The sequence below is a fragment of the Hippopotamus amphibius genome, chromosome 2 (assembly GCF_030028045.1).
Source record: "Hippopotamus amphibius kiboko isolate mHipAmp2 chromosome 2, mHipAmp2.hap2, whole genome shotgun sequence".
Classification (NCBI taxonomy): domain Eukaryota; kingdom Metazoa; phylum Chordata; class Mammalia; order Artiodactyla; family Hippopotamidae; genus Hippopotamus; species Hippopotamus amphibius.
In genome coordinates this window covers 175,317,287-175,329,716 of record NC_080187.1, presented here as the reverse complement: position 1 = coordinate 175,329,716, position 12,430 = coordinate 175,317,287, and the positions used below count along the sequence as shown (strand labels likewise).

At 47.1% G+C, this 12,430-nt stretch overlaps 2 protein-coding genes across 3 annotated transcripts; one reads left to right on the top strand and one right to left on the bottom strand.

Moving 5' to 3' along the window:
• Positions 1-283: 283 nt before the first annotated feature.
• On the top strand, positions 284-3,027 carry APEX1 (apurinic/apyrimidinic endodeoxyribonuclease 1). Of its 2 annotated transcripts, none has more exons than XM_057721367.1 (5): positions 284-405; positions 710-835; positions 1,176-1,363; positions 1,913-2,105; positions 2,248-3,027. In XM_057721367.1, exons 2-5 carry the CDS (start codon positions 778-780, stop codon positions 2,763-2,765), a joined length of 957 nt encoding a protein of 318 aa, XP_057577350.1. In that variant the 5' UTR covers positions 284-405; positions 710-777; the 3' UTR covers positions 2,766-3,027. The 2 variants fall into 2 exon arrangements, with proteins under 2 accessions (XP_057577350.1, XP_057577351.1); XM_057721368.1 differs by having other exon boundaries at positions 313-417.
• Positions 3,028-3,114: 87 nt separating this feature from the next.
• On the bottom strand, positions 3,115-6,850 carry PIP4P1 (phosphatidylinositol-4,5-bisphosphate 4-phosphatase 1). Its single transcript, XM_057721363.1, is given in 9 exon segments — positions 3,115-3,954; positions 4,450-4,540; positions 4,638-4,690; positions 4,894-4,999; positions 5,442-5,548; positions 5,920-6,110; positions 6,452-6,719; positions 6,721-6,756; positions 6,758-6,850. Coding segments are annotated over 9 exon segments (1,089 nt in total). The 3' UTR covers positions 3,115-3,810.
• Positions 6,851-12,430: the final 5,580 nt, after the last annotated feature.

The following is a 12,430-nucleotide window of genomic DNA, read 5'->3' as shown; positions in this document are numbered from 1 at the left end:
CTGTTCTCTTAACTGCCAGGAACGCTGAGCCGGCATCCGCTCCTTAAATTCCTATCTGTTCGTCTGCCTCTCTCCCATGGTCCAGCGCAGCCTTCTCCACTGATTTTGTTTTCTCTCATACAGCTTTGGGCTCTCCGGTCAGGGTTGCCTAAGGAGCAGTGAATCTGGCATATCGATAAACAGCCCAAGAATGGAGGGGTGGGGCCTTCAGTATCCCCGAGTCACGGACAGGGGCCGGAAGGCTGAGCTTTCCGTCACGTGGTACAAACAGACCAACCACCCACATTCCTCCGCCACTAGACGCGCATCTCAGATCACGTGACCAAGCCAGTTACCCACGTGGGGGCATAGCGTGCTCCATTCTTTGTGCTGGGTTGAAGAGGAGTCAGACTGGGACCCGAGCAGGTCAGCTACAAGGTTGCTGTTGTTTTGCCCATCGTAGGGGCTTCTCTGGACTTCCGATCCGCAAGGCTAAGTTGGGACTCGTAATTAAGTCCCTCGATTGGGCGGAGGGCCGATCTCGCGAGGAGGCAGTACTGTGAATTGATCTAGTCTTGAGGGTGAGGGGATGAAAGGCCGTTGGTGCACGGAGGCGGGGAAAGAATTCAGAGATAATACGGCTTGAAAGGCGGGACTTGGTGCGTGGGCGCTGGAGGCGGGGAAGTCTTCCCCAGCCCTAAGCGGTTTCATGACTTCTTTGCGTCTGTAGGGAACGCGATAAAAATACTGCTTCGGTGGACGACGTGGAACTGGTGCAGAAAGGCGTTCGTTACAGTGATGCCGAAACGTGGAAAAAAGGGAGCGGTGGCAGAAGACGGGGAAGAGCCCAAGATTGGTAAGAGAATGAAATGGGCTCCTCTACCTAGAAGCTGCGATGGGGATGTCTGTAATTCCCTCCATGAATTGGAAGTACTGACCGACTGTATACTTTTTTTTTTTTTTGGCCGTACACTGCGGCACGTGGGGTCTTAGTTCCGTCTGTGGAACCCTTGCCTCCTGCATTGGAAGGCGGAGTCTTAACCAGTGGACCGCGGGGAAGTCCCCTGTGTACTCATTTTTGCATTTTGTGAAGAAGTCACGGCAACTGCAGGCTCGCAGTGGGTCTATAGTTAACTCCGAATCAAAGTTGGATACTGCCAACTTTCATTACCACTATGTGTTTACTTATTTTATAGAGCCAGAAGCCAAGAAGAGTAAGGCGGGAGCGAAAAAAAACGAAAAAGAGGCAGCAGGAGAGGGGGCAGTCCTGTATGAGGACCCTCCGGATCAGAAAACCTCAACTAGTGGCAAATCAGCCACACTAAAGATCTGCTCCTGGAATGTGGATGGCCTTCGAGCCTGGATTAAAAAGAAAGGTTTAGATGTGAGTGGAATTAACGGGGGGGGGGGGGGGGGGGGACGGGGCTGGGCAGGGGCTGGGCAGGGGCCGATCTTGGGGGTTAACTACCTTTTCCCATTTTAGTCCCTAGCACTGTAGTTTTCTTGTGGAAGAGGTATAAGATTTTCACCAAATCATACCATTTGTATTTCTTAAGTGCCATTCGAATAGTTCCACTGCTATTATCTTATCTATTGTCCTCATCTCTTCCCGGAATGTGGGAAAAACCTTGTTACTGGACTTGTTCCATTTTATCTCCTGCGTATCCAACATTTAAATGACTGCTGCTTTAAAAAATCTTAACTGGCGATCCACTGCCTATAGAAAAAAAAACAATCTTCTCAATGTTACACGTAACACTTTTTCTTGCCTCCCTGCCACTTACCTAGTTTATAACTGTTTAAATATTGTGCTGCTAGATTTATACCTTTCTGCAGAGACTGTCTTACCTGTGTAGCTCTAGTACTTAGCATGTAGATTCTTCACTAAATGTCTGCTGAATGGATAGTACTGTTTCTTTCATTTCACTCACAGTGGGTAAAGGAAGAAGCACCAGATATCCTGTGCCTCCAAGAGACCAAATGTTCAGAGAACAAACTACCAGCTGAACTTCAAGAGCTGTCTGGATTATCCCATCAGTACTGGTCAGCTCCTTCAGACAAGGAAGGGTACAGTGGTGTGGGCCTACTCTCCCGCCAGTGCCCACTCAAAGTTTCCTATGGCATTGGTGAGACCCTATTGATTCCTAAAGCCCAACTCTTCCAAACCAATCGCTGTTACTCGCCTCCAGCCCCAATTCTTGATTCCATTATTCTTTGCTTTCTCTTTTCTTAAGCTTCTTTTTGCTGATTGTTTCATCATTTCTGTAGGTGAGGAGGAACATGATCAGGAAGGCCGAGTGATTGTGGCTGAATATGATGCATTTGTGCTGGTGACAGCCTATGTACCTAATGCAGGCCGAGGTCTGGTGCGCTTGGAGTACCGGCAGCGCTGGGATGAAGCCTTTCGCAAATTCCTGAAAGGTTTGGCTTCCCGCAAGCCCCTTGTGCTGTGTGGGGACCTCAATGTAGCTCATGAAGAAATTGACCTTCGCAACCCAAAGGGAAACAAAAAGAATGCTGGCTTCACTCCACAAGAGCGTCAGGGCTTTGGGGAATTGCTGCAGGCTGTGCCACTGACTGACAGTTTCCGACACCTCTATCCCAACACTGCCTATGCCTACACCTTTTGGACATACATGATGAATGCACGATCCAAAAATGTTGGTTGGCGCCTTGATTATTTTTTGTTGTCTCACTCACTGTTGCCTGCTTTGTGTGACAGCAAGATCCGTTCCAAGGCTCTGGGCAGTGACCACTGTCCCATCACCCTTTACCTAGCACTGTGACACCTCCCCCAAATCGCTTTGAGCCTGCGAAATAAGCCCACCAAACTAGCTTTAAACTTCTTAACCTCAAACTTCTTAAAAAACTGCTCTCTAAAGAAATCTGCACTGTATGTCCCTTCTAAACTATGAATCTTTTAACCAGGCTCTAGTAACAGATTTAAGTTCGCAAGGATTGGGGGGCGGGTTCATTTTTTACATTAAACAAAAGCTACTGATGACTTCCTTTGAACTGTCCGTGTGAAAATAAAGAGCCATAGTTTCACCTTCACTGTCTTTGTATTCTACCCCTTTGTGGGGCTACAAATTCCCCTCATCCTTTCATACACACAGATTAACAACTGGAAAAGAGTAGAGTCATGACCTTATTTATTTACAAGCAGAGGATGAGTCCCTAACCTCCCCCATGACAGAGCAACCCTACGCAGCCCAGTTAAATACTGCAACTGGGGGGTAAAGTTGAAAAGGAGGAATTATGCGAAATACAGGACTAGGGGACCGTACCCCACATTAAATAGTTATATACATCAGTTCCTGTGGTTCTGTACAGAGCAGCGGCTGACCCCACCCCCACAGGACACGGAATGGGGGGAGAGGAGACTGAGGGTGCTGAGACCAGAGCCAGCCCCTGGTGAAGTGCAATAGCAGCAGCAAGGTCCTAATGGTGCACAGGAGGGAGGGAGACCCCCAGGGCTACCCACCCCCACCCTGCCCTGGAATGTGTTAGGGACAGGAATGGCTCTCAGGGAGCACGTAGGAAGGGCAAGGCTAGAACCGTCTTTTAGGACCCAGGTTTAGGGGCAACTTTTCACCTACTTCACCCTAAACAGCAACTGTTGGAGGAAAGCAGATGGCCAGCAGTGGTCTTACCTATCCCTCCAAACCTACGTGAGGGCCTGGTTCCTTCCTGCCTCTCCACAGGGAAAAGGAAGGCAGCTGCTTGGCTCCCCTTATAGAAGCCCAGGGAGCCTTTTACCACCACTCCCTATATAGCGTCACTGTCCCCACCAGGGAGGAGCCAGGCACAGTCTGTGGCTCATTGTGAGGCTCAGGAGAAGTTCTGGACAGGGTGGCTGACCTTCATACAAGCCCAATAGAGGGCCCGGCCCAAACACAGCACAGCTAACAGGATGACAAATGCCCAGGCTGCATAGATGCCTCCATATCGCTGTGCATGCTTCCATGTGCCAAACTGATGGGAAGATAAAGAAGAAAAAGACAGAGGGGGTTACTGCTGATCTCTCACCACTTTCTAGGAGCCCTAGTAACAGTAACACGGAAATTCAGTCTCTGTCCCCAGTCCACATGTAGCCACCTTCAGGGACCTTTTAAAAGGCCCAGTTGTCCAGCTCCCTTCCACTAGGCAGGAACATACTCAAACAATCCCTGACATCTTGGTTTTTCTTCATGTCTGACAACTGAGCCAGGTTTCCTAATAGCAACTCAATCTAAGCCACTTCTCCACTGTTCTATCTTCTGCCTAAAGAAGATAGCTGTTTTTTCACTTTGAGAGTAACAATGAAGACTGTTTGTCAGTCTCCTTCAACTTCAGTTTACCTACATGTTAAAACAAGACAAACAAAAACCCTCAGTTTCTTTCACTTCTTTTTAGGATAGCCATTTCCCCAATCTTAGCCTATGGAGATGAAGCTGCAGAATGAAAGGGACTGGATCACAGGTTACTCACAGCAAGGCCAGTGGCAGTGACTGCCAAGAGTAAGCCAAGCAAGAAGCAGCAGATACATCTCTTTCGTGGATATCTGCGCCCAATAGATGACCTGTGGGGAGGCAAATAAAAATGGATACTTGCAATGGCCCTGTAGCTTTTACTCTATTAATTACCCAGCTCAATGATGCCGCTCTCTAAACACTCACACTTTCCTGCAGTGAGGGCAACGGGCCAAGGTTCGGTCTGTGAACTCTGTCCACTATGGAGAAAGGAAAAGAAAGAAACCAATGAACAGCAGAAGCAGGGTCATCTCCAGTGAGAGCCCTGGGGCAGTGGAAGGTGTGAAATGGGTCCTCATAAAACAAACCTTTTCAGGATTCATTACCATAACTCAGAAACATATTCATGACAACTTCTCCTCTATGCCAACCCACCCCAGGGCTTCCCAATACCTCTCCTCACCAGAAAAGTATTCTTGCAGTGTCCACAGATGACCCTGACACCCACAGGCTGTGGTTCTGGACTCAAAGGTCCCGGATGCACAGGCCCCAGGTTGATGATTCTTTTGCTGTACAGGAGAAAAAGACTATGCGTAAAAGTTTTTAATCCTAAGCATCTCTACATTATTCCTCCTTCACATCCCCCTGCCTCTCTAAGTCCCTCTACTTCTCTGTATGTTTAAGATACTCTGCCCTCGCACCCAGCCCTACCCCAGAGAATCCTCGAGGAAGAGCGTCGCTTAAATTGCAGGTCTCTAATTTCTGTTTTACCTCAGGATAATTCACCCAGTCTCTGCAACTCTCCATCTTCCTACAGGACACCACTTTTAACCCAATCTTTTTATTGAGAGATGAGAAAGATGGCTATAACACTCCAGAGGCACAAGTTCTTAGCTTTTTCTCCTTCTAAATAAGCAGGATCTCTCACCTTTACATTCTTGATAAACATTCATCCTTTTTCTGCTTTCCAATTTTCCCCACTAATTCCCTTCCCCAAATTATCCCTCTCACCAGTACGGCCGAGGGCAGGCAATCCGCTGGGAAGTCACTTTGCAGATAAGAAGACAGTTGCAGGGGCATCGAACATATTTTTTCCCTGGGGGTGCATTCTTGATTGGCTAGAGAATATTGGGGACATTGGTAAGCAAACCTCTAATCCCAATCCCTTCCACTTCCTCAAAAAACACCTTCTGAGGAGAGATCAGAGAGATAAAACCTTAGCCAGGACAGAGAAACGAAAGGCATATAACATGCGACGTGCAAGTGAAAACTAAGCTTAAGTATCCAAGATAGCTATGAAGGTGAGGGATGGTACATATTAGCTTCGGTGAGTGGCTTCTGGGGAAATGGCTGTGTGAGACTCCTGGAACTGAAACCTGGGTTTCGTGAAGAGCACTTGGCTAACACCTGAAGGTCAGGGCCTAGAATCAAGGAATCAGAAAGAGGATCCAGGAAACAGGGGCCCATTTTACAGATCTGTATAACTCACAGTGGCTTCATTGCAGACGCCACATTTGACTACATGCTGATGCATCTTGCCTTCCACGTTGATGAGAGACTGGCAGACTCGGCAGGTGATCATGGGAGCACTCCCACTGTCAGGGCTGGTCAGGGGTGAATAGGGGGGTGGGTCCTCCCCAGGCAACACTGCCGGGTGTCCCTCGGGGAACGGGGGAAATGCTGGAGAGGAAGGTAAAAAGAAGGGCTGGCATCACTTGCAGACACCCCCAGTGATGCTACACGGAGTAAGGCAACTCTTTCTGGTCCTCAACCCTTCTGACATGCTCAACGGGATTCTTCTGATCAGTACTTCTATCAGATTCCTCAGAACCCCCTTCCTCTCCCAAGCTCCTGTCGCGACTGCGGAGGGAAGCACACCTCACCCGGTCAAAGGTGCAACAGCTCCGCACCTGGCGCTTGGGCCCCGCCCCCGCCCTCGGCCCCGCCCCCTCCGTCTCTCAGAGCACCCCGGGGGACACCTCGGACCCGCCCCGGCTTACCCTGGGGCGGGGCATGTTTACCGGCTCCGTACGGTGGTGCGGAGGGGGTCAGGCCTCCCCCGGGCCCAGCCCCACTCCCGCCCGGCCCCACTAATCCGTTGCCGCCAGCGCCACCGTCGATGGGCTCGGAGAGCAGCGGCGATCGCTCTCCATCTGCCGCCATGGCCGCCACCGCCGCCTCCGGCTTCGGCCAAGGATCCGGCTCTCCGCCGCTGCCGTCGCCGCAGCCACCGCCGCCGCCGCCGCTACCGGGTCCCCAGGGCGCCTGCGCGCCGCGCGCCCAGCTCGCCCCGCAACCAGTAGCCTGCCCCGCCCCGTTCCGCCCCGCAGCACGTGATAGTCTATCCCCGCCCCCGCCGTGATATTATTCGCGGAGACAAACAGATTTCTGGTCCCGTAAAGGCAGCTCTTAGTTTCCATTGGGGAGCGCAGCGCTAACGTCAACTGTCACATGACTTCCAGGACGCCGCTGGGCCTCCGAAAACTGCACGTGACGAGAAGATCTTCGAGCCATTGGAAGCATGGCCCATCGCGCTACCTCCAGACCAGGAGGTGGGGCGGGGTTGCTTCACTGGTCACGTGTTGCAGGAAGCCGCCCGTCCTGTGTCAGTCTCCCGGAGCTGGGGCATGATCATTGTTCCTCATTGGCCCCAAAGACTTTTTTACTCTTTGCGGTTATAATTGGCCTCTCGTTGGCTGTAGGCTTCCCTTCCCTGGTCCTTCCATCCTTGGGGCGCACCTTTATTGGCCGGAACTTGGAGCCAGAACCCGGGGGCGTGGCTCAAGGAATAAAAGCGGGAGGGAGTTTGGGCTATTGTAAATACCAGGAGTAGGAACGGTAGGCAACAGCCGCTCTACTCAAAGGTGTGCCTGTAAAAAGTCAGAGTGAAGATGTGTCATGGAGGGAATGGATTAAAACGTTATCACCCCAGCCTTTCTCGGTGAAGTCACTTCTGGAACAGGACACAAGACCGGCTTCTCCAGGAAGCTGCCTTGCAGACCAGCCGCCCACCATCCCTGGTTAAGTTATGAAAATGTTTTTGTATTGAGTCTGTCTCTATCACTACAAGGATGTCTCATCGTTTTACTCAATTTTGTGACCTCCCTCCCCCCCCCCCCCAGTTGTAAAAATTCATGCATGATAAGAGTTTTTGGACGGAGTTAACTAATTAAGTCCAAAAATAGTTGTCACTTTGTTTGGTATGAGAGGCAGCCTTGTCTCAACTTTGCCCCCAGCCACGAGACTGCTAATGGAGGTTATTCTGACAAGTATTGGAAAAGATTTTAAGCAGCTCAGACATTTAAATATGCAGCTAACCCACCTATCCACTCTCCTGTTCACCCATATTCATCCATACTCGACTTGCATAGCAGATGAGACTACTTTTCAGATCTGTCAAGGTGATCTACTAAATGGGTACCCAGACAGAAATGAAATGTGTAGGGTTCCCTCCAGTGGCTGAATTTTTTTCTTTGTTATTTCAACATTGTTGGGTGTTCCAGGATAGAGCAGAGACAGACGGACAAAGTTATTATGCAATGATTTAGAAGGATTTCTTTACCCTGGGATTAACGATGGATAGAGTAAAATTGAGTCACCTTACAGAGATCTTTGTTTTACAGTTTCACTGAAGTAACTTCCTTTAGGTAAGCAAGTACAAGAATGGAAGGGCCTCGTCATAGAAGGGAGTATCCAGAGGTCAAAAGAAGTTGGTTCCAGCTCATGCTCTTGGAAACTATCTGACTGCTATGAGTGGGAACATTTTAGCTCTGGTCTATTAAATATAGGGGCTCCTTGACTAAGAATAATCCTGGAATGGCTGCCTTTTCCTGAAGAACCCCTCAGATGAGGGTTCTACCTTATCCTTTCCTAGAAACCAAAGGAGAACCCTAAAGGTCTATCAGACCTCTGAACCCAACCTTTGGGTGCCAGCCTCCTTCTCCAACCTCATGTGATCTTTACAGGAGTCTAAACTACCCTGTACTTGGGTTTTCCCCATGTCATAGGCCAAGCTGTGACTGTCTTACATCTGTGAGGCAACAAGGAATTAAAAAAACAACTCTGAGGACCATGACTAGTTAAGCTAGAAGCCTCTCTACTGAGCCTAACATTAGGAAAGTGTGGCCTGCCCCAAATATTTAATAACGAAAGAACCGCTGCTTTCCTAGCACTTGTAGCTGCTAAAGGGGCTGGAGACTTCATCTGGGTTCTGATTTTTAGATAGTTTTTCCAGGCTGGGTAGGTCCCACAGACACTTCAGAACTAAGGAACTTGTGGATACAAAATGGGGAAGGGGTAGTAGCTCTGCAGGGGGATAGGCCAGTCTGCTGTTTGTCCTGATGTTTCTGGCACACAGATGCTCAAGTGTTTAGGGTGAGTAGGGTTCATTATTTGCACCCTTGGTTACACATTCTGTTTCCTGTCCTTTTGTGACTCTCCTCACTGTCACCAAAGCCATATTTGATGTTCATTTCATCTAGTTTTATAAAAATGTGGGTGAAATGGAGAACTGGATACAGTAACAAGGATCCTAGAGGGATGGATGAGTAGAATGGCTTATTTTTTTTAGTAGTTTGGTCTCTTGGTGATGTTTTCATTGTAGGTTAAATATAGGGATGTGTGGCTGGAGAAATAAACAGAAAAGCAAATGTTAACCAACAGGAAGAATGTTCTCTCAGACTCATGTGTGAGGCACGGAAGGAAAGGTGTGATGGAATCATCCTGTTACGGATCCCTTTTAACGTCAGACTAGCCTCCACCCATGTAGGTGTGAGACAGAGTTAGGGGAACTACAGTGGCTCTCTAAGTGCTCTCATATGAAACTGCCTTATAATAAATTCCTTTGGGACTTGAGTTCCAAGACTCTCTTGGAAGGAGCCATTATGTACTCTGCAAATGGACTCAGCCCCAACCACCTACAGTTCCAGGCACAGTACTTTAGGAGAAATCTAAGATGAATAAATTGTCTCACCCTCAGAGACATTACTATCTGTTAGTGGTCAGAAGATAAGTGATCGTAGCAAGTCATAAAGCCTGCCCAGATTCAAGGTGTGGGGAAATGGACTTCAATTCTTGATGGGAGGAGCTGCAAAATGTTATGGCTGTGTTTTTCAACCTACTACAAACAGTAGAAGTTCAGAAATCAATACACCTATACACATTTGTTATGTCTTTGTGAAAGACAAGTCTTAAGAACTTAAACTCTGGGTAGGGAGGCATAATAATGTGAAAATTCACAGTATAAAACATCAACACTAGGGAATTCCCAGGCGGTCCAGTGGTTAGGACTCCACGATTTCACTGTCTAGGATGCAGGTTTGATCCTTTGTCCGGTAAATTAAAATCCCACAAGCCGTGTGGTGCAGCGAAAAAAAAAGAGAGAGAGAGAGGATAAAATAAAATATCAACACTAGTAATCTTTTATTACATGAAAAAAATCAATGCTAGAAATTCATGGTGCAACACGTTTCATAGGCAATGAATTAAACAGTGTACAAATTCAAGGAAAGAGGAAATCACTTCCAGCCAGAGCAGCAGAAAAAACTTTAAAAACATAAAGGATTATTATTTTATTGTGTATGGATAACTTGGATTTGAACTGTCTTGAGTAGGTCAATAGGCAGAGAAATGCAAAAAGTAATGATGGTAATATTGGTAATTTGCTCACAGTTAATAAGGCACTTTTATGTCTGTATTCATTTGATTTCAAAACCCACTGTGAGATGATTTCCCCAATGGTCCAGTGACTGTAGGCAGCAAGGGTTTGATACCTGCTGGGGGAACTAAGATCCCACATTGCGGGGGGCTGGGCTAGTGCAGAACAAACAAAAACTCGCTATGAGGTGGACAGGGAGGGCAAGACTATTTTTATTTTGCAGAATGGAAATTGAGGCTCTGTAAACTACAGTCACTTAAGTTAAGGGAGAGATTGAAATGGGATTAAAAGTCCAGGTCTTAAAAACAAGATCACTCCACAATCATGTCTGAACACAGTCATAACAGGAACATTCTCCAAGACACAAAAATCCCCAGTATCCTCCTCCCCCAGTTAACATGAATGACTGCTACTTCTTTACGTATTGGAACTTTAGCCTCTGTCTAGTCTTCTCTCCTTCTAGATAAACTATATTAGATACCCATAGAATTAGCCGACTTCCTGACAGCATCCAATCCAGAGTAAAATCCCACTTCCTTAAACCCCTTCAAAATCTCTTAACACACGCCCAATTCTATAATAAATTCCTTCTAGCACCCTCTTGCTGACAACACCTCAATTCTTCATGGCTTGTGCTTTCCCCTCAAATAGTAAACCAATTAAAAAAAAAATTCAGGTCTTCTAACTTGTAATTTGGGTTTTGTTTGTTTGTTTGTTTTTGGCTGCACTGTGCAGCATGTAGGATCTTAGTTCCTCAACCAGGGATCAAACCTCTGCCCCCTGCATTTAGAACATGGAGTCTTAACCACTGGACCACTAGGCAGATTGAAAAGGGCAGAAGTGCAGAGTTGGTAGAATGCGTGATATCTGGGATGGGGCCCTTTTGCTGCTCAGTGCCTGGCGCATAGAAGTTTCTTAATAAATGACAAGTTAATTACTTTATTACCTTAAGCCCTATCTTGAGGGACATTTGTGTGCTAAGCAATACTGTAGTCCTAAGCAGGGTGGATATTCAGCTGGGACACTTCATTGTGGCTGGTATCAATTGTTTATGGCTGGCATTGGTTCTGATTGGTTGGTTCCTGTACTATACAGGTAAATATTTTCAATATTACCCCCAGTACCAGCTATCTTACTTATGGGATGGGGGGCTTCTCACTTAGATAGAGAAAAATCAGGCTATGGAGATGTGTTTGTTTGCTAGGACTGCCATAATAAAATGTCACAGACTGGGTGGCTTGAACAATAAAATTTATTTTCTCACAATTCTGGAGCCTTGACGCCCAAGATCAAGGTGTCAGCGGATTGCAGATAGCTGCCTGTCCTTGGTTTGCAGATAACCGCCTTCTCTACTCTGTCCTCACAGGGCCTTTCCTCTGTGCGCAGATCCCTGCTGTCTCTTCCTCTTCTTAAAAGGAATTAGGGCCCTTTATGACCTCATTTAACCTAACTACTTCTTTAAAGACCCTATATCCAAATATAGTCACTTTGGGGTTTGGGGGTTAGGGGTTCAACATATATGAGTTTTGAGATAGTCCCTAACAGGAGGCTGTGAAGAAAGAAACAGCAAAGATTTGGAAGGGTTTTATCTTCAGGCTTCCAACCAAGTGGTAACTATCACACTGTGTAGATGGCAGAGAATGGGGCTGGAGACATCTGCTGGGCTTCTGCCGCCCAGTGTCCCAATTTGCTTTCTCTTTTCCACATACCCTATTTCTTCTTTACCCTTTCTTAAAGTGGTAGTTTACCACCCCTGTGAAACCAACACAGTTCTTTACTCCATTTCCAGGGCAAAGAATGTTTTTGGTAATATTCAGAGTGAATTAACCAAGATGGGGTGTTGGATGGAGTGGGGTAGGGTGTGGTCTAGTTTTAAGGGATTATTTCTCTTTATCATTCTGCACCTTTGTTCCCTTCTGTTCCAGGTTCTTGCCATACCCCAGTGCTTTGCCCCTTCCTTTAGGGTGTAGTCAGCTTCCTTATCTGGGAATTGAGGATATTAGGTCAGTCTGTTTATCTTCACTCTGTTCCTGCACTGAATGAGTCAAAGATAGGGCTGTCACACAGAGAAGAGAGATGAAAGTGATCCTTTTACCAAGGGGGAAAAAACTAAACTAAAATAATATTTTAATTTCAGGAATTGGAGAAAATGGAAGGTCAAGATTCTTGGTGATGGTGGAGTAGGTAGGGGAACATCTATCTTGTGGTCTGGAGAGAATGAGAAATTTCAGTCAAGAGGGCAGGAATAAAATAAACCTATTTTATTAAACCTGCCTAAAGAAACCCTGAGAGACTGAGCCTTATTCTATAAATGTTGCCATTGGGAGTCACTATTTCAAGAGAT